The sequence below is a fragment of the Megascapheus bottae genome, unplaced genomic scaffold, assembly GCF_031878675.1.
Source record: "Megascapheus bottae isolate mThoBot1 unplaced genomic scaffold, mThoBot2.hap1 H_1, whole genome shotgun sequence".
Taxonomy (NCBI): Eukaryota; Metazoa; Chordata; class Mammalia; order Rodentia; family Geomyidae; genus Megascapheus; species Megascapheus bottae.
Window position 1 is genome coordinate 4,271,265 of NW_028327858.1, and position 27,957 is coordinate 4,299,221.

A 27,957-nucleotide genomic window follows, 5' to 3' on the forward strand; every position below is an offset into this window, starting at 1 on the left:
TTTGCTTTCTTCTACTGGGATTAGGGTTGGTTTGTTGCTCTTTTTCCAGGAGCTTAAGGTGAGACATTAACTTGTTGGTTTGCAATTTTTCCAACTTGTTGTTGTAGGCAATCAGCGCTATAAATTTTCCTCTGAGTACTGCCTTTGCTGGGTCCCAAAGGAGTTGGTATTTTGTGTGCTCCTTATTGTTAAATTTCATTAACTGTTGGATTTCTGTTCTGATCTCTTCGATGACCCATTGGTGATTCAACAATGTGTTCTTCAGTCTCCATGAGTTACAGGGTTTTCGTTGGTGGAGATGTGTGTTCAGTTCCAATTTGATGCCTTTGTGATCTGAGAGTGTGCATGGAATAATTTCAGTGTTTCTGAATCTGACCAGGTTTATTTTATGGCCTAAGATGTGATCTATTTTGGAAAATGTTCCATGTGCTGCTGAGAAAAACGTATATTGTGTTGTTGCTGGGTAGAATATTCTGCAGATGTCTGTTAGATCTAGTTGTTCTATATAGTTGTTCAGTTCTAAGGTTTCTCTGTTGAGTTTTTGCCTTGTTGATCTGTCCATAGGTGAGAGTGGTGTGTTAAAGTCACCGACAATCACTGTATTTCGATCTATGTATGGTTTCAGTGTAAGTAAAGTTAGCTTGATGAAGTTCGGAGCTTCGGGATTGGGTGTGTAAATATTTAGGATCGTTGTTTCTTCCTGGAGAAAAGATCCCTTTAGTAGTATATAGTAACCTTCTTTGTCTTTTCTTACTAATTTTAGTTTGAAGTCTATTTTATCTGATATGAGGATGGCAACTCCAGCCTGTTTATGGGGGCCGTTAGCTTGATAGAGTTTATTCCAACCTCTCACTTTCAAAAGATGATTGTTTTTTTTGGGTAAGATGTGTCGCTTGAAGACAGCAGAACAATGGCTCTTGCTTTTTGATCCAACTAGACAAGCCTATGCCGTTTAGTTGGAGAGTTAAGTCCATTGATATTGAGAGTTAGGATTGAGAGATATTTATTAGTTCCTACCATTTTTAAAAGCTTTTATTAGGGCCTGTGTCTTGACAGTTCTTGTGGTCCTTAGATGGTATGCTATTTAGGTGCCATTTCTTTCCCTATATTGCATTTATTTTGGTTTTCTATGTATAGAACATCTTTGAGAATTCTCTGTAGTGTTGGTTTTGTTGTGACATATTGTTGCAGCTTTTCCCTGGAATGGAATGTTTTTATTGTTCCCTCAGTTATGAATGAGAGCTTAGCTGGGTACAGTATTCTTGGTTGGTAGTTATTTGACTTAAGGGCATGACATATATGCTTCCAGTCACTTCTTGCTTGCATGGTCTCTGCTGAGTAATCTGGGGTTATTCTGATTGGTTTTCCTTTATAGGTTACTGATCCCTTTTCCCTGGTTGCCTTTAGGATCCTTTCTTTGGTTTCTATTGATCCAGTTCGGATTATGATGTGGTGGTGGGATGTTCTTTTCTGGTCAGGTCTTTGGGGTTCTAAAAGCTTCTTGTATCTGGATGGGCCTGCCCTTCTGGATATTTGGGAAATTCTCTGAGATGATTCCCTGAAGTATATTTCCAATACCATTGACCTCTTTCTCCACGCCCTCCTCAATACCAATTAGCCTTAGATTAGGCTTCCTAATTGTATCTTGGACCTCCTGAAGCGCTCTCTCATTTTTCCTAGATTTGGATTGACTCATTTTCTGTTCTTTCTCTATAATAACTAAATTATCTTCAGCCCCAGAAATTCTCTCCTCTGCATTATCTAACCTGCTATCAAAGCTATCTACTTTATTTTTCATGTCCCTTGCTTCTAATTGCTCATTTTTGATGCCTTGCATCTCTTCTTTTAGATCATGTATGGATTTCTTTAGCTCCTTGATTTCCATTTGAGTGGTTAGCTCAGTAGCTTTATTTTCTTTGAACATTTGCTGGAGTTCGGTCACCTTTTTATTTGTGGATTCTATGAATTCATCCATCTTTCTTTGAAAAACCTTTATTATGGCCTCCTTTATGGCTTCTTCTTTTTCACTTATCACCTTGTTTATGGTTTCCTCTTGTTCAGCTATGGCTTCCTCCCTTGTCTCTTTCTTTATATTTTCACATTTTTCATTCATGATGTTTATCAGTTGCATTTGTATAGCACTTGGAAGACTTTCCTCTAGGTTTGCCAGTGACTGTTCCATTGTCTGTTTACTTTGGGTGGGGGATGTTGTTTCTTGATTTGACATTTTTCTTGAGTTTCTTGTTCTGCCCATTTGAAAATGGGAGCAAGATTAATACTAAACACGATAATAGTTTTTCAGATATAACCAACCTAGACCTCTGTAGCTGGCAGACTCTAGATGTTCACAAGTTTTGATTGGTGTTATCACTTTCTTTTTGTGCAGTTACCGACCAGTCTAATACATCCACTGATAAGTGATTTATACCCAAAACAATAAGCCTCTTAATCCAATCTCTATTGTCTTTAAGTCCCTCTGAGCCTAGAGAATAATTAAACACCTAGATATACAGTATTGCTCAACAGCCATCAAGTGTAGATCCATGCAATATAAGGGTTGAAAGATGAACAGAGGTCCAGAGACAGAAAAATAGAAAGAGAGACGTCAGGGGAGGTACAAGAAGATTAACGTAGGAGTGTAAGAATATTGTAGTAATGAAGAAAAGGTATAGCGTAAGGATAACTGACCTAAGTTGGTAAGTAGGTAGCGTATTTGAGTACAAAGTTTGGAAAGTATTAGAATAAAACTTATGTGTTGCTGCATGACTAGCTCTTAGCCCAACCAGTGGCCTCACAGTGGACCATGGGATGGATCTGCGAGCTTCCCATCTGAGCGCGGTTGGCAGATGTTATCCTGTGCTGCTTCCAGGGGCGGCCCCAAGCCAAGGGTCTGGGGATTGAGTGTTTCCAGGGGCTCTCAGCAGGACCAGCAGGAGACCCCTCTATTCCCAGGGGCGGGGCCCAGCTGAGGATGTGGACTCCAAGGGCGGAGCCGTGCCTTTTTGGTTCTCAGAAGGGGAGCTTGGTGCTGGTCGGCACTTCAGATCCCTGCTGTGTTTCCACTGCTTTGTCAGAGTCTGTGACTGTGGGGGGGGCCCTCGGTGGTGTCTTGCTCAGGATTCCCAGCTGGAGGATGCCCCGCTCAAGAATTGAGGGGGGGCAGATGCTGGCTCCTATTTTCCCGCATCCCCTACCTGCTGTTGTAAGGCAGGGTCGCAGCGCCCTCCACTCTCCAGATCCAGTGGCCTGGGAGAGGAGCCTGGTGGGCGGGTGGGAGCTGGGACAGCTCTGCCTCCCCTGGTGGGGTGCTGAGTCTTAGGGTCCGCCCGCTTGTCACTCTCCAGTCAGAGGGCTGGGGGTTGAGCCCGTTGGGCAGGTAGGAGTTGGGACAGCCTCGCCTCCCTTGATGGGGTGCTGGGTCTTATGGGTAGCCCGCCTGTCAATCTCCAGTCAATGGCCTGGGGGAGGAGGCTGTTGAGGGAAAGGACAGGATTCTAAATTCCTTGCCCCCCTGCTCCCGCCAGTCTTTCTCGGGCGGGGTGTTGGGGTCTGAGTTAAGTTCTATTGCTTGGCACCCGCTCCGCTTTCCCGATGTGTTTGGGGACGCGCTGTATTACTCACGCCTCTGCGTCCGTCTGCGGGTGCTCCACGGTGGTGGGGAGTCTTTCACTCCCCTCGGGTCTCCGCCGTCGCCTGTGTTCCGCATCTGGGTTCTGCTGCTTGCTGTTCTGGTTCCGCGTCTGGGTTCCACCATTTGCTGGCCCGGTTCTGTGCTGGTTTCTGCAGCAGTTGGGCTCCTGGCCTGGCGCCCTCCACTGCCGCCGCTTTTCACGGCTTTCCGAGGCTTTCCCGGCTTGGAGCTTGCGGAGAGAGGTGGGGGAGGGGTCCTCGCGTTCCGAATTCTTTGAGAAAGTTGGATGTGAGCTTTATCTGGATTTCTTTTCCGGTTTGAGTCCTTCCCCATTGCTTTTTGAGTTTGTTGTTGTGGATTTCTTAAGGTAGTTGGCTCGTGGGACTCCCTGGTTCTCTCTTTTTGTCAGAGAGAGCTAGGCTGCGTCCCTATTGTCTCGGCGCCATCTTCCTTCTTCCCATATGTTACTCTTTGTAAATATGAAGTGCTTAGTAAATACAGAGGAAGCCAAGGAACAGTTCTTGTGCTTACAGGTGGTATTGGTTTATTTGTTTATTATTACTAGAGTGTTGGGTTGGCACTCTATCATTTGAGCCACAACTCCAGCCATGAATTTTGCTGAGAATTTTGGCTGTCAAATCTAGAAAACTTTACTGCCCTGAATTTGGACTGTTACCACTCAGCTGCAAATAAACTTCAAGCTACTGTTCAATCATAACTGCTTCATTATAAATAGTTAAATCTAGCCGGGCACTCATACCTGTAATCCTAAACTACTCAAAAGGCTGAGATCTGAAGATTATAGTTTGATGTCATCCTGGGCAGAAATGTTCTTGAGACACTTATCTCCAATTAACCATTAGAAAACCAGAAATGTTTCTATGGCTCAAAGTGATCCATCAAATGCTAGCCTTGAGCAAAAAAGTTCAAGGACAATGCCCAGGCTCTGAGTTCAAGTCACACAAATGAAAAAAAAAAAGCAAACTTCATCTAGTGACAGTTGCCTAATTCATATTCATGAGTCTTTCTTTCACTTTCATTTCATTCTTCACTTACATACTTCCCCATTTCTTCTATTGCTTCTGATTATCATCAAATGCCTTTCTCTCTCCTAAAGTCTTTCCTTGATCCCAAGTCCTGAAACCTGTACCAATATGGTGTCAACTTCCTTCCATTCATATGTAAGTGGCTATTTTATTAGTTAATTTCCTCTGATTGTATATTTAGATGAATTTATTTGAAGACCAAAGGAAAGTATTACCTCAAGACAGTCTTTTCCTGTTTCTCTTCTTCCTCTTATTCTCTCTCACCCTCCCCTCCCCTCTCCTCTCCTCTCTGTTCCTCTCTTTCTCTCCTCTTCACTCCTTGCCCTGCTCCTCTCCTCAGCTCCCCTCTTTCATCCTATGGATTCTCCCTTCTTGTCATCTACCCTCTCTATGATTGCATATTTGATTCTGCCTCTCACCTCAATTAATTTCTATTTTGTATGCAAGAGATAAGAGACTGATGGATGAGCTTAGAATGAGAATTGCTAGTTCTTGCAAAAAGAGACTCCTTGTATGGACCAAATAATATCCTAACCACCATCAATAAAGCCGGGGCCAATGAACAAAGAGAGTAGTCATATGTTCTTCATTAGAAAGTGGCAATCCTATGTGAGATCTGTGGCCTCAAGGATACCTGAAACAGCTACCAATTTGAAGGCAAATTCAGCTATTCTTTTCAAAGTTTGGTCCTATTAGAGTGCTTTTGAAACATGTTGTGTTAAGTGTTGGTTTACTAGAAAATACTTGTAGCATCATTTTCACTGTTATGAGCAGGGAACAAGTTTGCTCAATTTCAGCTACACACTCCTTGTCCTGTTGAGTATCCAGTGCATTAAACACTTTAGTAACAAGAGTAAGAACAAGGTAAATGGTGAGGTCAGTGATTTGGAAAACATCTGAAAGGTGCCACTAGCATCTTTTCCTAGAATGTAGCATTTTAAATCTTTTTATTTTATCTATGCAGTTCAGATGACCAATCCTAAATAAATTACCCTATAGACACCCACATTATAGAGATAATGGAGCATATCAGATAGTAGGAGGAAATGCTTCAAAATGAGATATTTTTCTGAAGGTTTTTAATGAGGTTTAACAGTGCTGGAAATTAAAAATTCTAGTTTGCCTGAAGAACATGAGAGCCCGGACATGACGCAAGCTGCAGGGTGCTGCCTCCCCCCACCCTTCCTATACATTTGCTTTTGCGATCTTTAATTATATATCTCTAATTTTTTTCTGACTACTGAATTTGTAAGTATACTGAAAAATCAGTTTCCAGCAAACTATTTTTCTCACAGTTAATCTTAATAACATAGCACATTAACACCAATTACAAGAGCTATGAAAAATACATTATGGAGGTACAAACAGATGAGAGGCTAATTGAATATTAAAATATGTACTAAATTCCTTTTATTTGTGTCTGTAAGTATTGTGGCTTGAACCTAGGACATGTGCTTTGCCCCTTAGCTTCTCCTGTTCAAGGCTGGAGCTCTTCCAATTGAGCCACAGCTCTATTTCTTGCTTTTTTGTTGGTTAATTAGAGATTAAAGCATCTCATGGACTTTTCTACCTAGGCTGGCATAGAAAGGTGATCTTCAGGTCTCAGCATTTTGAATAGCTAGGATTATAAGTGTGAGTCCTCAATGCCTGGTAGGATTTAAATTCTTGAATCTAATTTTGTAATTGTTACTGGCTTGTATATTTTTCTGTCGAATTTATTTGTCAGGTTTTAGCTAAATGATTCTGGCCTTATAAATTGAGGAAGACTTTGTAGTATTGAGGGAAGTCTGGGTAGGATTACTTTCATCTTTGATAAAAAATAACCAATAGTGCCACTTCAGCTGATAGTGTTCTTTGTGTCAAAAACTTAATTATAAGCTGCACACCAGTGGCATCAGAACCGCGGTTGCCCTTGAAATGGGATCCAATCAGTATGATGTTACTAATCCATCCATTGCATTGACCATTGTTGTTTATAAAGCACTTTCAAGATTAAAAGTGCTTTTATTGACTGTATATGTTTATTATGACTGTCATCTTAAACCTATTGCAATAAGGCCTAATGATATGAATAGGTAAGAGTGTCAAAATATTCATTAACCTCAAAATTTAATAAGCCTAAGGGGATCTAGTATCTAATAGACTGGTAGCAACTGGTTCCTAGCAAAGCAGTGTGAGAAGTGAGCACAAAACGAGCCCTAACTTGACCTAATGCTATAGCTATTACCATCTCCAATAACTAGGGATTACGAGTAAGAATCTATTTTTGTCTCTACTTCTACGCACATTACATATATTCTCTTCTACCTGTAAGGCCAATGGAAACCAATTAAACATGGTATCATTGTAATCTCTCAATATTTCTTAAAAAGCAACTTTCAAAAATGCATCCTATGTTCAAGAATATAGTAAGTTTCACCAGTAAGCATTTCTTGTAGTGAAACAATATTTCTGGTAGATTTTTTTCTTTAGTATCACTTACTCACTGTGGTCTTTGTTCAGAAAGCATTGCTGTGTTTCCTGTGTTTTTCAAGACACAAATGTTATAATTGTCAAGAAGAGAGTCACAATTTCAGTCTCTGGGACGTGAATAATTTCAATTGCAATTGCAATGGAGTATAGTAAGGGATAAAATGAGGAAACTCTTGGTTTAAGTAGTAGTCTTTCGTGGGAGCCCTTATTTCAAATTTGGCATAGAAAGGAAGTGGCAGTTGCTAGGAGGCTACTTAGTGGAATAACTAAATTTCCATCTTATTTATGAGTAGTAACTCATCAGATTAAGAAGAAAAGGAATGACTTGCAAGTAGAAAAAGGCATAACAGCCAAGAACTCCAGCATATCCACAAACCTGGGCATCTGAGAGCATTTAATTCACAGAGAATGAAGAAACAATAGGACTGAAAGATGGTCACATAGCTGGGCAGTAAGCCAGGAAATGCATGGCTGGAGAGATGAGGATAAAGGTGAGCAGAAAAGAGTTTGTGCAGAGTATCTCACGGGAAAGCTACTGAAAAAACTTGAAACAAGAAAACAAGAAAGAATATCAGCTTAAAGAATAGCATAGAGGGGAAGGAAATTTTGCCAAGAGCTCCAAGCATAGACTCGGATGGTAGCTCCAGTAAAAACAGGTAGCTTTAAGCTGTAATGAAGAACATATAGAGAAGGAATGAGTGTTGAATGCTAGGGGGTAGGAAGCAGTACTCCAGTTCACTTCCCAGGATTCTATCTCAGATAGGAAATAACATCCACAGTGTGTTCACCAAGCAGAGAAGGCAGAAATGGCTCATGGAAAGGAACTAAAGAGAAATGTGAACCCACATTGCTCTATAATCTTCCACCTATGTGGAATGATAAGTCATCACATCATTCCTATAAATGTCCCATGTGTCTTTCTCTATGTTTATAAAATAGTCTTCCTTTCTGGAAACAATACCTCTTCCACTAACAAGAGTAACAAGTAAGCAAGGTCCCTCCCTGCATCCTCTTTCTCAATGCCTTTCCTCATTGCTTCTCCTCTGATATTGCACTTAAGGCCAAAGAGAAATCAAACAGACTTGTTTATAGTCAAGAAAGTACACGAAGGTATGTCTTCAAACAAAAGAAGAAGGACAATGCTTGATTTTCCTTCAAAAATCTATTTATCTATCTCCCTATCTATCTATCTATCTATCTATCTATCTATCTATCTATCTATCTATCTATCTAATCTCTTTCTCATCTACGTATGCTTTCAATGCAACCTACATAATATTTTCTGATATTTCTTCACTACACAGCTACTAATATATATGATTTCCTAAAACAAACTTCAAACTACAAGATTCCATTTTAAAGATGTAGTGTTTTGACAATGATTTTACTGGAGTCCTTTGATTAGAAATGAAATTCACCTTAATCAGTACTCTTTGATGAGGGCTGTATTTATCATAATATGAAAATAACTACCTACAAGTCTTTAAATATTTTAAATTTTTGAGAAGAAAATATGTACAAAATAGTTCTCTTTATGAAATCAGAAAATATTCTTCTTCGGCAGTGTTTGTCTCTCTTAGGTAACCCATGCTAACCTATTTCCCAGAGTTTCTTTTTATAGCAATTTCATCAGTATGGAAAAGGAGCAAAAATTAATCCATGTTGAATAATGGAGAAGATCACTACTATGGAGAAGATCACACTGTGCAAACAGAGAAGGCTTAGAGATTCTTCTGGAGTGCCTGCTCCACTAGATGGAGTGATGCTGGACAATTTAAGCAAGAAAATTTTGAGAATGTTGAGAAAACTTGGTGATGTGGCAGAAAAGATTTGTTCGTGTGGATACCTTTCACATTTTTGAATATCTGTAGTGTGAATGTCAACAAATAGTATGTTGTTGTTTAATAGTAAAAAAATGTAAATATCAGGGACCTGAAGTTGATCAACTGAGTATTTTCTGCTAACTTAAACTGTTTCAGTGAAAGTATTATTCTGAGAGATCAATGACTAGTCAATGACAATTCAGCTTACAGGATACCAGTATTTCAAGCACAAGGCCACATTTTAGAAATATATTGTTAATGAATCACATTAAAGTGGAAAGCCTGCCTTATTGAGGAATTGGACTGATAGGTTCTTATCCATCAATGTAATCTGAAGGTTATTCCTAAATGTTTGTCAACATCTATCTACTGAAAATCTCTACACATTAACTACTAACTGTAGCAAAAACCACACCATAACTATGTCTATTCTCAACATTCCTAGTTACCATGAGTAGGTCTGATTTTAGTCATTCTAGAATTGGTACTTTGGACCCTGGTCCCTTTCTTTCTAGGCAAATATATATATATAGGTTATATATATATTTTTTCAATGGCAGACATTTAACTCTTGCCTTATTTTTCTTTCACTTTGATAACTGGCCTCATACTTGCCTTTGTTTGTCTGTCTCATTAATGTTGGCATATGAATTTATTAAACCATGAAACAGATTCCCATATTTGTTTGTTCTTCTTTGTTTTGGTATAACTATGCCCTGGGTCTAACATCAAAGGTTAAGCAAAACTTGGGATTTTAATCTGACTTGGTAAGACCTGGGGTTTTGTTTAGTTGTTTTTGTTCTTATTTTTTTAAGCACTTCCTAGCAACAATACTTGCTCCCACTCCAAGGAAAACAAATACTGAGATACCAAGGGTGTTGAAAGTCAAAATTAATATGCTCTTACTAATTAGTCTATCTGAAAAAGTTTGCCCTACTTCTTTCACTACTATTACTGCTTATAATCAGCTTTCTTTTTAATGAAGTACTTAAATGTCCAACTCAATAAAATTTATGAAAAAATAGCCACTTAGCAACAAATACCAAATAGTAACAGATATAAAATATATGCTTTTAAAGAATATTGATTTGGGAGGAGGCACATTACCTTTTTGTATCTCAGTAATTAATTGTATCTTTTGCTTCCCAGTGCTTTTGAATTTAGCCATTTAGAGGAAAGTGAATACGGAGACAAAAATGAATGACAATCATTTAGTGTCCTTGAACAGCATTATTATGAGGAAACTGTACAGTTCTCATCTGCAAGATATTCAACATCAGTAATCACATTTCTCGTGAAGACAAATAAAAGGAAATTACATCCAGGTGCACATGTGTGCTCATCTCCCCAGTGGCTGGCTACAAAGATCTCCCCAAAGGCATTTGCTCATTTCTGGGCAGGGTCACCAGTAAAAGCAGTTTAAAAGGCTGGTATGATTGGCATCTGGATGCTACAATAGTCAAGATTCGCTCCAAATGATCACAAACTTACTTTGGCTAAGGGGGAGCGGGTAAGTGACAAGGAGATAGAGGGTCACCTTTGGAATGCCTCTCTGAGCAATATTGTAGTGATTGTGGTACCTCAGGTTTCTATTTGAATGACTACTATCACGCAGCATGAATTAAACTTGTGCAAATGAAGTAGATTTATTCTGCATTCCCAAAATATATAAAGGTGAGCATGAATTTCTCTTCTCCAGAAATGCAGTGGTGGCCACTTAGCAGCAAGGATGGGGACAGGTGATCCCTTTTCTCTTTTGTGGGGGGTGGAGGGGAGGTGGAAGTACTGTATGAATCCATACAGTCATGGGATCATTTCCCCACAAAGCTTCCATGGTTGTCTAATTACAAGACCATGAAGTAGAGTTGAACATGTGGCTTCGTTACATCCATTGATACAATCTAAGAACAGTACTTGGGAAACAACCTCACATTTGAATTTGTGGAACTACTTACATATTCTGTATTCACACAGTTGGGATTGTAGAGGATCAAAGCTTTATTCATACAACAAACCTTTCACCTAATTAATAGTCAATAGTAGAGATTCAGAAGACCAGTAGCTACTTTCAATAACAATATTAAGCATAACATTCTAATATACAATATTTAATATTACTAGAGATATAATACTTAAATGAGTTTTATAAGTATAAATGAATTGTAAGTTTAAGTGAAAATGAATTAATAGAACAAACACCTTAAAGCACAAATGCCTGCTAATTCAAGGAGAGAATATTGATTCCATCAATTTATGAAATACTCTTACTTCCCAAAAGCTCTTGTCTCATAGTAGGCACTTAAAAGAATATTTGTTAAATGATTGCTTACTTAGCAGCTAACCTTAATAGGTGCTAAGTAACCTCTGTGGCAAGCCAAAATTTCATTATGGAGCATCTTTTTTAATCATTATCTACTAGCTAGATGTTTAATACTGTGGCCCTATTGTACCAATATTAATGATTTGGAAAGTGATGCATAGACAAGATTAACTGATTTTCCCTTGATTCCTAGCTAAAGCTAATAATATGGCTTTAATTAAAAAATTTATTTAAGAATCTTCTAAAATTTGCATTGTGGATCATATAGAAAGGAGGGTATACATACTATTAAATATATACTATGGTAAAAATGACTGGTACTGTAACATATTGAGTGAAATATGTTTTTGAAAGAATACCTGTACCAAAAAAGAATAGAGCAGGTGCAAACAAGACTTTGTCTGGTTCACAGTTTTGCTTAAAGTTAATGTTTATTTTAATAATTTAACATATGTGATTGAATCGATTTCTTCATATCATGTGAGGTAAAATATCAAAGAGAAGTGAGTTGCATGAGATTGCCTTTTGAGTACTGCAATGAAAACATTTTATAACAAAATTTTCAGTGTATTTCCATGTTCAGTCTGAACATGGAATGTAGTACAAACACAGTTACAAATCCAGTCATGGATGAGTGAAATGTCACTTATTTTTGACACATAAAAATGTATAATTATATACAATATCAAATATATGTCTTTGAATTCAGACTGATATTTTCATTTATTTTTCAGGAGTCATTTTAGCTAACACTGGAGAGTTGAAATGAGTAATTCAACATAAGGAACATTTTAGTTTGTCTGAAAATAATTAATTTTCAACATAGAATTCATCATAGTAACGATTTTTAAGGTTTCCTGATTAGATTTGTCTAAGAATGCAAAAAATATAAAATATATGGAAACTTAAATTGAATCAGTATTCCTCCCATAGTTTACTTTCTACAAACATTCGAAGATTTTTTTTTTCTCCAGTCCTGGGCAGCTATAAGATTTTTATGGGAAAAATTGTTTTCAATATCTCCGAGGACTCAAATAAATAATGCATAAAATAAATAAAAATAAAAGCACAATTTATTGTGGGTTATCTGTAAACTGAGCAATGAATCTGACAAGTGTTGAGTAAAAACAACTTGGGGGATAATGGCTTTTAATCAGTTGGTATTCATTATTTTTATGTACTTTTCATTCTAAAACTTCCAAAGAAGAGTCTTTATGTCTGGCTATGATAATCTGTTCTATAATCTCAGTTGTGCAAAAGTAGAGAGAGATAAGAGGATCATAGTCCAAAGCCAGCCCTACAAAATATGTGGCCCTAAAGCTTACAGAGATGAGGGTATGACTTAAATTAAGGTTGGACAAATGGGACTGCATTAAACTAAAGACCTTCTGTGTGGAAAAGGACATAGCTAGCAAGTTAAATAGAAAGTACACAGAGTGGGAGAAGATCTTTACTAACCATACAGCTTCATATCTATAATATATAAAAAGCCAAAAACATTGAAACTCTCCAAAACAAATCTTCAAAGAAACAACCATTCCATTAAAAAGTGGGCCAAAGACTTAAAGAAATACTTCTCTGAGGAAGAAATAAGAATGGCCTATAGACACATGAAGAAATGCTCCATATCTCTGGCCATAAAATAAATGCACATCAAAAGAACTTTGAGATTCCTCCTCACTCCAGTTAGAATGGACATTATCAAGAAATCTAGTAACAACAGATGCTGGCAGAAATTTATCCAGGAGGGATCTCTACTACCCAGTTGATGTGAGTGTAAATTCATTCAACCATTATGGAAAGCATCATGGTGGTTCCTCAAAAGACTAAACAAAGAGCTTCCCTATGACCACTACTTGGAATTTACCAATCATCCAGAAACAAGGACATATTGAAGCCCCTAGCACAACAATGTTCATTGCAGCACTATTTACCATAGCAAAGATATGGAATCAACCCAGATGCCCCTGAGTAGATGATTGGATCAACAAGATGTGGTACTTATACACAATGGAATTCTATGCTGCTGTCAAAAAGAATGACACTGCCCCATTTGTAAGGAAATGGAAAGACTTGGAAAAATCATATTAAGTGAAGTAAGCCAGACCCAAAGGAACATAGGCTAAATAGTTTCCCTCAGTTCTAATAATTAGCATATATCTAGGACTCTCCTAGCAGAGGATTACAATAGCATAAAACCTAAGGTCATATAGGATGAGACTAAATTAAATGATCTCTCGGAAACAAGAGTTATATCTTGCATAATTGTTGTTTTTAATGTACTATGTTATTTCTCTTCTCTTTTGTTGCCCTTTGGTTAATTTCATATTGTTACTGTATCTAACTTTGTTACCTGGTATATTGCATTTACGTTTATTTGTTTATTTAAAATAGGAAAGGGAAGGGGGAAATCAAAATGATTGGGAGGAGATGGCAGGAGGGTAACTGGGTAGAAATCTAAGAAGGAATATCAATGTATGAGAAGTAATCCACCTACTGTCTGGTGAATGTAACTGTAACCTCTCTATGCATTATCTCAACTAGGCCTAGGAGTTTGGCCTAGTGGTAGAGTGGTTGCCTAGCATGCACGAAGACCCAGGTTGGATTCCCTGGTACCACATACATAGGAAAAACCCAGAAGTGGTGCTGAGACTCAAGTGGTAGAGCTTTAGCCTTGAGAAAGTCCAAGGACAGTGCTCAGGCCCCGAGCTAAAGCCCAGGACTGACAAAAAAAAATTACGTTACCTCAACAATAAAAAAGAAAAAAACAAAAAAGAATATTAAGCCAAAGTTTTGAATCAGCTCAAGCAGCTTGAGAGTGGAGTCTATAGGGTTCTTTATATACAGAATCATGTCATCTGCAAAGAGGGAAAGTTTCACTTTCTCTTCCCTATTTGGATCCCCTTTATTCTTGCTTCTTGCCTTATTGCTCTTCTAGGAATTCTAATACTATGGTTAAAGAGGAGTGGACACAGTGGGCATCTTTGTCTCATTCCTGATTTTAGAGGAAATGGCTTTAGCTTTTCGCAATTAATTATAATGCTAGCTGTGGGTTTGCGATACACAGCCTTTATTATATTGAGGAATGTTGCATGGATTCCTAGTTTCTCCAGAGCTTTTAGCATAAAGGGGTGTTGGATCTAATCATATACCTTTTCTGCATCTATTGAGGCAATCATGTGATTTTGTCCTTGCTCCTGTTGATATGTTGAATTATACTAATAGACTTGCATATGTTGAACCATCTTTGCATCCCTGTGATGAATCCTATAAGATCATAGTGTATAATTTTTTGATGAGTTTCTGAAGACAGTTGGCTAGTGTTTTGTTGAGAAGTTTTGCATCAATATTCATCAAAGAAATGGGTTTATATTTCTCTTTCTTTGATGAATCTCTGTCTAGTTTTGGGATGAGGGTTATAGTGGCTTCGTAGAATGAGTTTGGCAAAGAGCCTTTTTTTTGTCAATTTTGTTGAAGAGCTTGAGGAGTATTGGTGTGAGCTCTGCTTTGAAGACCATATAGAATTCAGCTGTGAATCCATCTGGCCCTGGGCCTTTCTTTGATGGAAGGTCTCTTATTGCCATTTCTATTTCAGTGAATGAAATAGGTCTGTTTAGTTGGATTAAGTCTTCTTGGTTCAGTGTGGATATGTTAATATTGGCTAGAAATTCATCTGTTTCTTCTAGATTCTCAAATTTGTTGGCATAAAGGTTTGAAAAATATTCCATGATGATGCTCTGGATCTTGGTAATTTCTGTTGTGATATTACCATTCTCATCTGTGATTTTTTTATTTGGATTTGCTCCCTTCTTTTATTTTTGTAATATTTGCTAAGGGTCTGTCAATTTTGTTAATTTTTTCAAAGAACCAACTCCTTTTGTGTTGATTCTTTCTATAGTTTTTTTTTTACTCCAATTCATTTCATTCTACTTTGATTTTAATAATTTAATTCCTTCTATGGGGATTAGGGTTGGTTTGTTTCTCTTTTTCCAAGAGCTTAAGGTGCAACAATAAATTGTTGGTTTGTGATTTTTCCAATTTGTTAATGTAGGCACTCAGAGCTATAAATTTTCCTCTGTATACTGTCTTTGCTGTGTCCCAAAGGAGCTGGTATTTTGTGTGTTCCTTTTTGTTAAATTTCATAAACTGCTGAATTTCTGTTCTGATTTCCTCAATGACCCATTGGTGATTGAACAATGTGTTGTTCAATCTCCATGAGTTACAGGGTTTTCGTTGGTGGAGATTGGTGTTCAATTGCAATTTGATGCTCTTGTAGTCTGAGAGAATGCAGGAAATAATTTCAGTGTTTCTGAATGTGCCCAGGTTTGTTTTATGACCTAAAATGTGGTCTATTTTGGAAAATGTTCCATGTGCTGCTGAAAAAAGCATATATTGTGATGTTGCTGGGTGAAATAGATCTAGTTGGTCTAAACAGTTGTTCAACTCTGAGGTTTCTCTATTGATTTTTTGCCTGGTTAATCTGTCCATAGGCGAGAGTGGTGTGTTAAAGTCACCAACTATTACTGTGTTTTGATCTATGTATGATTTTAGTGAAAGTAAAGTTTGCTTGATGAAGTTCAGTGCTCAGGATTAGGTCTGTAGATATTTAGGATGGTTATGTCCTCCTGGAAGTGAGATCCCTTTATTAGTATGCAATAACCTTCTTTGTCTTTCTCACTAATTTTAGTTTGAAGTCTATTTTATCTGATACAAGGATGGCATCTCCAGCCTGTTTGGGGGGCTGTTAGTTTGATAAACTTTGTTCCAACCTCTCACTTTCAGAAAATATTTTTTGGGCAAGATGTATCTCTTAAAGACAGCTGAATGATAGATCTTGCTTTTTGATCCAACTAGACAGTCTATGCCATTTAATTGGAGAGATAAGTCCATTGATATCGAGAGTTAGGATTGAAAAATATTTACTAGTTCCTGCCATTTTTGAAAGTTTCATTAGGGTCTGTGGCTTGACAGTTCTTGCGGTACATAGCTGGTATGATTTTTAGGTGCCATTTCTTTGTCAGTACCACATTTGTGTTGGTTTTCAATGTGTAGAACATCTTTGAGAATTTTCTGTAATGCTGGTTTGATTTTCTTGGAATGAAAAGTTTTTATTGTTCCTTCAGTTATGAATGAGTGCTTAGCTGGGTACAGGATTCTTGGTTGGTAGTTATTTGTCTTAAGGGCATGACATATATCCTTCCAATCTCTTCTTGCTTGCATGGTCTCTGCTGAGAAATCTGTGGTTATTCTGATTGGTTTTTCCTTTGTAGGTGATTGTTCTCTTCTCCCTGGCTGCTTTTAGGATCCTTTCTTTGGTCTCTGTTGATCCTATATGGATTATAATGTAGCGGTTGAATGTCCTTTTCTGGTCAGGTTTGTTGGGGTTCTAAAAGCTTCTTGTATCTGGCTGGGCCTGCCCTTCTGGATGTTTGGGAAGTTCTCTGAGATGATTCCTTGAAGTATATTTCCAGTACTATTGACCTCTTTCTCCAAGCCCTTCTCAATACCACTTAGCCTTAAATTAGTCTTCCTAACTGTAATGGACCTCTTGAAGAGTTTTGTCATATTTCCTAGATTTGTTTTAACTCATTTTCTGATTTTTCTTTATAACAACGAAATTATCTTCAACCTGGAAATTCTCTATTCTGCATTATCTAACCTGCTATCAATACTTTCTACTTTATTCTTCATCTCCCTTCCTCCTATTTGCTCATTTTTGTTGCTTTGCATCTCTTGTTTTAGGTCATGTATGGATTTCTTTAACTCCTTGATTTCCATTTGTGTGGTTAGCTCAGAAACTTTACTCTCATTGGACATTTGTTGGAGTTTGGTTAGCTTTTTGTGGATTCTATGAATTCGTCCATTTTTCTTTGTAAATCCTTTATTATGGCCTCCTATATGGCTTCCTCTCATTCACGTATCACTTTGTTTATGGTTTCATCTTGTTTAGATATGGCTTCCTCCTGTATTTCTTTCTATATGTTTTCAAACTTTTTATTAATCATGTTTATCATTTGCATTTGTATAGCATTTAGAGGATTCTCCTCTAGTTTTGCCATTACTGCTCCATTGCCTGTTTATATTGGGTGGGAGATGCTATTACTTGATTTGTCATTTTTCTTAAGTCTCTTGTTCTGCCCATTTGAAAATGGGAGCAAGATTAATACTGCCCAAGATTACAATTTTTGACATAACCAACCTAGAACTCTTTGTCAGGCCAGACAATAGATGTTCACAATTTTAGACTGTTATTATCACTCTCTCTTTTTGTGCACTTATAGACAAATCTAATACCACCACCAGTTACTGTTTTATGACCAAAAAATAAACCCTCTAATCCAATCTCTACTGTATTTAACTCCCTCTGGACCTACAGTATAATTGAACACCTAGATATACAGTTTTGTTCAACAACCATTAACTGTAGATCCATGCATTATAAAAGTTGAGGAATGAAAAGAGGACCAGAGATAGAAAAATAGTATGAAAGACAAGTGGGGAGGTAAGAAAAGAGTAATGTAGGAGTGTAAGATTAATATAGTAATGAAGAAAATGGATAGTGTAAGGATAATGGATAGAAAGGTAAAATAGTTGAGTACAAAATTTAGAAAAAATAAGATGAAACTTATGAAAATAAGAAGAGTAATAAGAAGAATATATAGAGAGAAGAGGAAGGTATATATAGGAGAGTTCAATGATAAAATTTAAAAAATTAAAAATAAAGAAAAAGAAAAGAAAAAAGTTGGGGGGAGATCCCACACAATTGTGAGTCCTTAGACAAGAAATACTAGGGTTAAGAACCAACAGATTAAAATGTATGTGACTGTATCAGTATAAATATCATTTGTATCCAGTCCGTACCCAGTGATATCACTAGGTTTCTAGGAATGACCACAAAGACAGAAGGAAACTGAAAAAAAAAATGGAAAGAATCATAACATTTAAAAAAAAAGGTGGAGGTAAAATGGCAAAGGCCATATAGTAGGACGCTAAATGAAAGGATCTCTAGGATATAGAAACATAAGCCATATAATGAATGATTGTTGTTCTTAAGGTACTATGTTATCTCTCATCTCTTTTGCTGTCCCTTGGTTATCTCATATTGTTACAATATCTCACTTTGTTACCTGATATATCGGATATATTTGTATTTGGTTATTTGAAATTGGATAGGGAATGGGGGAAAACAAGATGAGGGGTGGGGATGGGGGGGAGGGAATTGGGGACCAAGACATGTGAAAGGGTATCAATGTATGGGAATTAATGCACCATCTATCTGGCAAATATTATGTAACCCTTCTATTGATTACAATAAAAAATATATGAAAAAAAAGAATGCAAATGAAAAAAGGTAGCAAACAAGGGGATATTCTTCAGATTCTTTTTTTTTTTTTTTTTTTTTTTGGCGGGGGAATGGGGTATAATACTTGTTATGTCCACTAAGTTTAGGATCCAAACACTTCAAAAAGTCTTTTTCTCTTGCAATTTGGCTTTGTGGTTTTCCTGATCAGTTTGCTTGATTGGCCAGAAAAAAAACAAACAAACAAAACAAAACAAAAGGATGGAATCACAGAGTGGCTTTGTTTACCAGGAATGTGGCCCTGCCCAGGGGTGGAACTTCCGCTAGTGTGGGGGTTGGGGTGGGGGGGGTGGAGGGGGTGGGGGGGTGGAGGGGGTGGGGGGGCCGACGTCTAGCTAAGCTGCCTCTGGGAAAACCTTTGCCCTTTTGAATGATGGTGCTGCCAGCACCACTCCTCAGGCTCCAGTTGGTTTGGCCAAGTCTTTGCCAGCAGTCAAGACGACACTGCATTTCGCTGATGGGAAAGGGGATTCCTTCCCAGTGCCATTCCACAAGCAGAAGTGGAACCATCCACGGAGTTACTCACAAATTCCTGGGTTTTCTGGTTCCGAGAAGCTGGCAAGTCCAGGCTGTGGCCAGGTAACAGCTCTGGGCTCGCTCAGGCTCTGTGTGGCTCTGTCTGGAGCCATCAGGTCTGTGCTGCGGAGAAGCACTGGCTTCTCAGGTGCTAGAGAGAGCCTTTGTCCCCTCAGTGGCTCTGAGCGACTGGCACCGCTCCATACTATCTTCTTGTGCTGGTTTTCTGCCTTTTTCCTCTCTGACTGAGATCTCTTTGGTGCTAAAACTTACTTAGGATCAATCTTAGGGTATGCACTTCCCCTATGGGCTAGAACTGGTATCTTGGCAGGAACTCAGAAAAACTCACACTGAACAGCTGCCATCTTCCTCCGATTGACCTCATGTCAAGTTTTAAAGTCTATTCATTTGCTACAAAAAGGCTTTTCTGAAAAATACTTTTTGGAATTTACAGAATAATATATACTTTATCATTTGTATTCTATTATATATTTTTCTATGTATGTATGTATCTGGCCATACCTCTATCCATTTATCTATGCCAACTTTACATCTCCATCTTCCTTCCCGTACCTCTCATGGGGCTTGTTTGTTAAGATAATATCTTGGCAAAAAATTGCCCTCAAACTCACACTCCAGATCTCTGCCTCCTTAGCTGGAGTACAAATATATTTTACCATCCTGAGCTCCTGTAATTTTTTTAAAAAATTGGAAAAGTGTAGTATGAATGAGTCATTACAGTTGTATATAATATACTGGAATGTGACTACTGGGAATATTCAGAAATAGAGACCATAGGCTTTCAAACTACCTAATTATTAAGGGCAAAAATCAAAGTAAGTCAGAAGGCAAGGGTTACAAGTACAGGACCCAAACCTACAATAAATAGTTTGTATGGATTTAAGTTTTAGAGTAGTTTTGCATTGATCTTAATGGTAAGTCTTTCAGTACCTTTATATTTCTTGCTGGAAGAAAGATCCTTATTTGCTTCAATGTATCACTGGCCTAGACAAATGTGTTGTCTTTCATGTTAGATTTGCTTAGGAAACTCTCCACATGATGCAGAATATTAATAGTATTTTATGAGGAAAAGAAAGGGATAAAATGTCTCCACTGCTTATTAGGAAAGTTTAACCAGAACAAAATGTCATAATTCTTGTTATTTCTTTTATCTGCTTCAGTGACCTTGTGCACAATGAGAAGTTCAGAGATCTTGAGATGTTTCTCAAGTCCATTCACCCATTATACTCCATGTATACTATTTGAGCAACACATTTTAGTAACATCTGCCAGTCTGTGTGAGTACATGCTTTGATCCAACATGGCTGTGTTTCCACTTCTTTCCTTTTCCTTTCTTGGCCTCACTTCCTCTCCCACCCAGCTTCCACCGGAAAAGAAAAAGGATGAATGGATACATTGACATAATCAGGGTATAGTTATAAAAGAGTTAACATTTCTACTGATAGACATAAGAAACATGCACTAATGTGATATCAATAATAATAGATATCACCTTGGAGCTTAGTATCTGATAAATGAAGCCAGGTCAGATATACTTGCTTACCAGTAAAGTCTGTACCGAGGGGGTGAGTGGTGCTGGGGAATTTACAGTACCCATTTCCCATGAAGCGGATTCCTTTGGTCATAGCAGCTCCTGGAGCTGGCAGAGATGACTCTCTCCTTTCTAACTGGTACATAGGAGTGGGCCCATTGATCTCTTCAGGAGGGCGCCACTGGACATGCATCGTGGTACTGTTGAGTCCTTGCACGACAGGTGGTCTCAGCCGTGCAGGTGCTAAACATTAGAAAACACGTGTTACCAATGGAATTCTATGCTGCTGTCAGAAAGAATGACATCAAGGAAATGGAAAGAATTAGAAAAAATGATATTAAGTGAAGTAAGCCAGACTCAAAGGAACATAGGCTCAATGGTTTCCTCCATTTGTCATAATCAGTAGAAACCTTGGGCTCTCCTAGCAGAGATTTACAATAGAACAAAACCTGGATATATAAGGCCATATAGAATGATGCTAAATTGAAGGACCTCCAAGACATAGAAACCAAAGCCATATAATGAGTGATTGTTGTCCTTAATGTACTATGTTATCTCTCATCTCTTTTGCTGCTCCTTGGTTATCTCATATACTTACAGTTTTTCACTTTGTTATCTGATATATTATATAAATGCATATTTGGTTAATTTGAAATCGGATAGGGAAGGGGGAAAACAAGACGAGGGGCGGGGGTAAGGGGAGAGAAATGGGGACCAAGACATGAGAAAGGGTATCAATGTTTGTGAAGTAATACACCTCCTATCTGTTGAATATAATGTAACCCTTCTATTAATTACAATAAAAATATATGGAAAAAAAGAAAAACATGTGTTACACTGGCTTCTTACCCCGGCTTCTCCCTTACTCATTTTTACACACACACATCTGGGCACTCTAATTAAATGAGCTATGGTCACAAGTATTTACAGAAGTCTAAGAACTGAAGATAAAATATAATTTATCTCAAAGGTAACTAAGAACTAAAAACCACAGTACAGAGCTTGTCTCACAGGGATAAGTGACACAGAATATGAAGTGTCTAGTAAATGCTCAGCCCAGAACTTTCATGGTTAGATGACAGTTTCTCTTCAAAAGAACTTCTCCACATCTTTCAGGCTGATGGCAGGTACTAGCTATGGTGGTTTTCACTCCTGATGGACCCAGTGTCCTTCTACCAGCCAGGAGATGTTCTAACCACCAGGTCCTGCACCCTTGGGGCTGTAACGTTTATATTTTGTCTCCTTTGGAGAATTTTCCTGGCCTCAGCTCCAAAGCTACAAAAATCTCATAGAAAAATGGAAGCCCATGAATACCACTGGTGACAAAGAACAGAACCCGTTACATGATCCTGACGTCAATTTGGTATAGTAAATCATAGAGTATGAGGTAACAGAAATGATGGAGCTGAATTAATTGAGGAAACAAAGAGAAAGTGGAAGGACCTGATAAGAACTAGGCAGGGGTGAATTATCATTCATTTGTGCCAACTAATGAACAATTATTTTAATTCTGCAATAATAAATTTTTATAGTTCATAAATTCATATTAATATTTTCACACATAATATATAATATATTGTATAATACAATATTATATTTATATACATTATATTTTAAACATATTTATATATACTATATTTTAAATATATTTGTATGTATATAATATAATAACATGTGAACATGCAAATTATGTATAGATAATTATTGATAATATTTAATAGAGCAAAGAGTTAATTTAAATAGGTTTTCTTTTTTTCCTTTTGTTGGTCATGAGGCTTGAACTCTAGACCTGGGTGCTGTCTCTGAGCCCTTCAGCTCAAGGCTACTGGCCTACCTTTTGAGCCATAGCCCCACTTTCCATTTTCTAGTGGCTAATTGAAGATGAGTCTCACGTTCTTCATAAAGTGCACTGGTTAGCTTTGAACCATGATTCTCAGATCTCAGCCTCCTGAGTAGCTAGGATTACAGGAATGTGCCACCACACCTGACTTTAAATAGTTTTTACAAGTAATTTTTACTTCTGGTAAACCTGGGAGGAAAGCATAGTTTTACCACATACACCACACCATTGTACACCCTTAGCCTTTCTCAGTATCTATCTCTCACTAGAATGGTATTTTACAATTGATGAACCTACACAGACACATCTTTATCAACCAGAATTCATGCTTCATGTTCTATGGATAACTACATAATGATATATATATATATATATATAGCATTATGCTGTCACAACATTATAATGTCATGCAGAATATTTTCATTATGCCAGCCACTTATTGCCCATGCTGAAACTCTGGAAATCACTTTTTTTTATTGTATCTGCATATTTTTGGCTTTTCTAGAATAAGTGGATTCCTAGGTATGCATCTTTTTCATATTGGTTTCTTTCACTTAGTAACATACATTTCATTTTATTTTTATTTTTTATTTTTTTGTCAGTCCTGGGCTTGAGGTCAGGGCCTGAGCACTGTCCTTGGACTTTCTCAAGGCTAGAGCTCTACCACTTGAGCCTCAGCACCACTTCCGGCTTTTTCTATGTATGTGGCACTGAGGAATCGAACCCGGGTCTTCATGCATGCTAGGCAAGCACTTTAACCACTAGGCCAAACTCCCAGCCCGTAACATACATTTTAAATTATTCCATTTCTTTTAAGAATTACATAATACTCCATTATCTGCATGGATTAAATAGTTTATCCATTACTCTGCTGAAGAATGCCTTGGTCAACTCCATCCTTTGACAATTCCTCATAAAACTACCATAAAGAAGGTTTTTATAAATCTTTGTGTAGAGGTAACATTTCATTGCCTCGGGGCATATGGTAAGAGTAGGTTTAAATTGTATGTGAAACTGTACAGCTGTCTTCTACAGTGCCTTGTCTATATCACATTCCCACCCAGTAATGAAGAAGTGTTCCTGTTTCTCCACGTGCACATCAACATTTAGTGTTGTCAGTAATCTGTATTTTCGACATGTAGTGGCATCTTGTTTTAATTTGCACCTCACACATGACATATGATGTGGGAAAAAATTATTATAGGATTATCTGCCATCTCTCTCTTTCTTTTCCTTGGAAAGAAAGTCATCTTTCTTTATTTAGAAAATAAAATATATTCCATTCGGGAAGATAGACAGAGTATCTGAAACAGATGTATCTGATAATGAAATAGTTTTTAAATACTGATGTAGATACGTATATTCTAGATAACCGTTTGGGCCCTGGAATAACCAAGAAAGTCCCTGGCCCCGAAGTGACCAAACCACATTGGTAGTGGTCACATACTTGGAGTTGTAAGACCCCATTAGCAGGTCCTAGATCCATTAGGACCTAGAATGCTTACAGGTCCTGGGGCATAGGTGCTTCCTTGGTATTGGAAGGAAGTTCCAGGAGGAAGTGAGCTTTGTCTCTTACTTCAAATCCCCTTAGAAAAGGGGGTGAGGCAAACTACTGAGGTATCAGAAATGGCTAAATTTTAGGATTTATCTTTTCTTGAGCAGTTGAGTTTGTAGGCTGGGATTCATTCATATTTTAAGTGTGTGGGCTGGATTGAGAAGGGTAAATAAAATGGGTACCAAGGTTACAATCACCCAACATATTATTAAGGATACCCACCCTCAGGTTGTGTGTGGTTTTTGTTAGCAACATTTGTGTTACCATAGCCTCATGCAAAGTCATGGCCTATTTCAGTAAATATTAATCTCAATGATGTAAATGAAATAATGTGAAACTTTTAAACCATGAAAGAAAATTCTCATTAAAAGAGCTGAGAAAAATTGTTAACTTTGAGAATCTGGTTTTCTAAAGAGAAACAAATAGCTGTAATTCTATTTTAAGTTTAAGGAAAAAACAGTACTGAGCAAAAAGTTCACCAGCTTAAAAGGAAAATTATAATTCTGATCATCTTATATCAGCAAACCCCTACATGATTTCCTTTGGTGTTTCCTGCCAAGAATCAACTAATTGGTAAGTACTCAAAGATCTCATTCTAAAATATATGATGCTATTTCAAAATAAACAAATCAAAGAGTAAGTTATCCAGAAACTTCTTTCAGTGAGTTTGTTTTCAGTGTTTGGAATTCAACATGCATTAAAATTTTAGCAAGCCATTCTTCTTTATGAACTTGATAAGGGTAAATTGCTGTCTACTTTTTATTTTACAGTCGAGCTCAGAAATACAAATGAAGGACTAATTACATGTGGAGTTTTTATTTCCCATTTTCTTTGTCTTTCTTTTGTTTTTAGAATCACAAACATAGTATTTTGAACTCTCTTGCTAATTTTTTGTATCTGTTTCATTTTTGACTGAAGATTTGTTAGCATTTTGGGGTGTAGCGATCTGAGCATTTTTAGTATGAGAAAGCCAAGTGCTAGGCAATAAAATTTTCACAAATGCTAAAATTGTTTTAGATTACATTTTAATCAAAAGTTTGCTTGGTTAGGGTAAGCATTGTACTATGTCATCCTTTGCCTAGTTCCTCTGAGGCTAAAAGGAAGAATTAAGTGAAGCTGCGGATCAATTAAACACACACACACACACACACACACACGGAGGCAGAAAGAGATGGAGAGAGCCAGAGACAGAAATATAGGAAGAGACGGAGACAGAGACACCAGTGATCAAGATTCTAAGGGACTGGGATAATCAAGGATTATTTTCCAGAGTGTAGATACCAATGAATATGTTCTAAAATATTACTTAATTACTTAATAAATGAAGAGATCACACAGAACAATGACCAGGGACTTTTAGAGAAATCTCTTAAAATCTATATGTCTCTCTTTTATTATGTACATCATGAGTTTAAATTTTCAGTGCAATGCTTTAACCATAACTGCTCATATCACAAAAGTGCATAATTACTCTAAGATTTATGAAACAAATTTCAATACAAATATGCAAGGAAGTATTGCTACTGGATAATAACACGTACTTCAAATTACATATTGAAGAAGAACAAAATTCATCTGCAGTCAAGACATGTCTTTCCTTGCTTAGAAAACCCTCTTTTTTTTTCCAGTCCTAGGCTTGAGCTCAGGGCCTGAGTATCATCCTTGGACTTTCTCAAGGCTAGGGCTCTACCACTTGAGCCTTAGCACTTGCTTTTTTCTATGTATGTGGTACCAAGAATTGAACCCAGGTCTTCGTGCATGCTAGGCAAGCACTCTACCAGTAGGCCAAACTCCTGGCCCCTGGAAAAGTCTCTTAAATATAAAGTATGAAGTACATTTGTAATAGCCATCATGCGAAAGAATAAGGTAGAATGCTTTTATTTGGAAAAAATTGGAATGTTCTAGTATTTTTTCAATAGCCCTGAAATCCCATCTCTAGTCTCTTCTATTCATAGGGATCCTTTTATAAACTTCTGTGCTAATGTACATTCTTCATGGAGCATTACTATTTTATAATCTGATTAATAGCATATCATAATGAATAAATTTATTCTTGCAAACTTTATGTCGTGTGGAGTTTTGAGCATCACAGCAGAACTGTGACGTTATTACTGGTACATTTGTATTTTTAATCATTTGTTTTTAAGGAGAAACGTGTTGTCTATGAAGATCACCTGGCCGTGTCATTTCTTATTTTAACATATCATCTACTTTCTCTTACAGACAAAATGCCTACTCATGGAGCAGACTAATATGTAAATAACATTTTTAGTCACATTCCCAAGAGAAAAAAATTTCAAATTTTTTCTCAAAGGTGATAATTTGTGGCAGGAAGTGTAATTTGCCAAACACCAGAAGATAAGACACTTTCATAAGAAGGTAAAGCCAGAGTACACCTACTCATCCTAGGGACAAAGGTATCAAGTCTCTGTAACTATTAAAATTGCTCCACTATCAGTGCTCAGAAAAGGGAAGAACTCTTCCCACAAAAAAATCAAGATGTCACTCAATGCTACTTTTTTGACCATTTATTTGTGGATGTAAGACAGTGAAATATATATTGTCAGTTCCTTTCTTGTTTCCTGGTCTCATTCTAGAGAAGGCATAGAGAAGGCACACACCATCCCAAGGATAATATTTAAGTTCTAAACTGGCATTTGACAGCCCGTATGACCCAGTGGGCAATCCAGTATGTGATGTCTGTGTTACAGTCTCCCTCATTTGTGAGGGTGAGAGATGGGGTTATGTCTAGGTGCTCTGAAATTGCAAAATCCTCCAACTGAATATTTTCATGAACTCCTTCTCAAAAAGATACATTCCCTATCCATTCCCCTGAGCCCCTGAGGAGGCCAAGGAGAGCCCTTGTAACTCTTGTCCTTCACTTCTTGGCCATTGTTTATTGACCCAGTATAACTTAGAGATGTGTGCTTCACCTAAATACTCCAAGTCATCAAGAAAGGCTAACATGCACTGCTTTTACAGAACTCAAGTGGACTTGAAGACTAAGCCAGGCCTGAATTCCCCTTCATTCTAGGGATCACTGAAAAACTCATATACAACTAGCATCTGAGAGAGACCATGGCAGAGGCTCCATGATGTCCAGATTGCCCAAGCATGGCAGTGACTGTCATTCCCGAAAGCCCACCCTTAACGAGAGGTAGGAGCTTGGAGTGTAATTATGGCATCCCTGCTACCCAAACTTGAAGATTTTATGAGCCTTTTGCAATTAACTACTTAAATGCATCGTGACACTTGCTTCTCTGACAGCAAAGTATTGATTTTTGAATCATTTTCAAGTCTCCTCCAGCACAAATAAATGTACTACAGTTACAGTTAATGCACTGTGTACATGCATTAAATGCTAGTGTGACACGATTTATTTTGTGATATATGGACTTGAAGGCTGGTATCTCCAAAGGTAATATCTCAGCAACCTAACTTCAGAAGGGACCATTGTTCTGCTCCTTCAAAATTTCTAATGGTTAAAAAAAAGCTAAGTATCTGCTTTTAAATAGGATACTTAGGCTTTTCCACAAAGAAAAGGGAAATATGTTAACTATAATTCTTTTCTATATGTCCATGTAGGAGGTAAAGTTAAGTAACCTATCAGAGGTGATACAGTTTATATTTTCCTAAAGGTGTCACTGTGGGACTTACAGCAACTTTGTTCAGATGAATTTTTGCCTATTCAACTTCTTTGTTTGCAGGTTTTTCCTTTTGGTTTTCTTTAGGGCATATATGACCAAAGATTTTGTAGATCACAGCTTGTCTGATTCATTGAATTTTAAATTTTTATGTATTTCAATTGTGCTATTTTAATATCTTGTTATAGAATATGCAGC

The 27,957-nt window shown here is 37.4% G+C and overlaps 1 protein-coding gene across 1 annotated transcript in view; it reads right to left on the minus strand.

The window, feature by feature from the left end:
• Positions 1–27,957, minus strand: part of LOC150039010 (usherin-like) — a gene marked incomplete at its 5' end in the record, with an annotated part of 572,498 nt that overhangs the window by 421,145 nt on the left and 123,396 nt on the right. Inside the window, one exon of the mRNA XM_090328110.1 lies at positions 20,733–20,963. Coding sequence (XP_090184236.1) covers positions 20,733–20,963 — 231 coding nt within the window. The remainder of the gene's footprint in view (positions 1–20,732; positions 20,964–27,957) is intronic.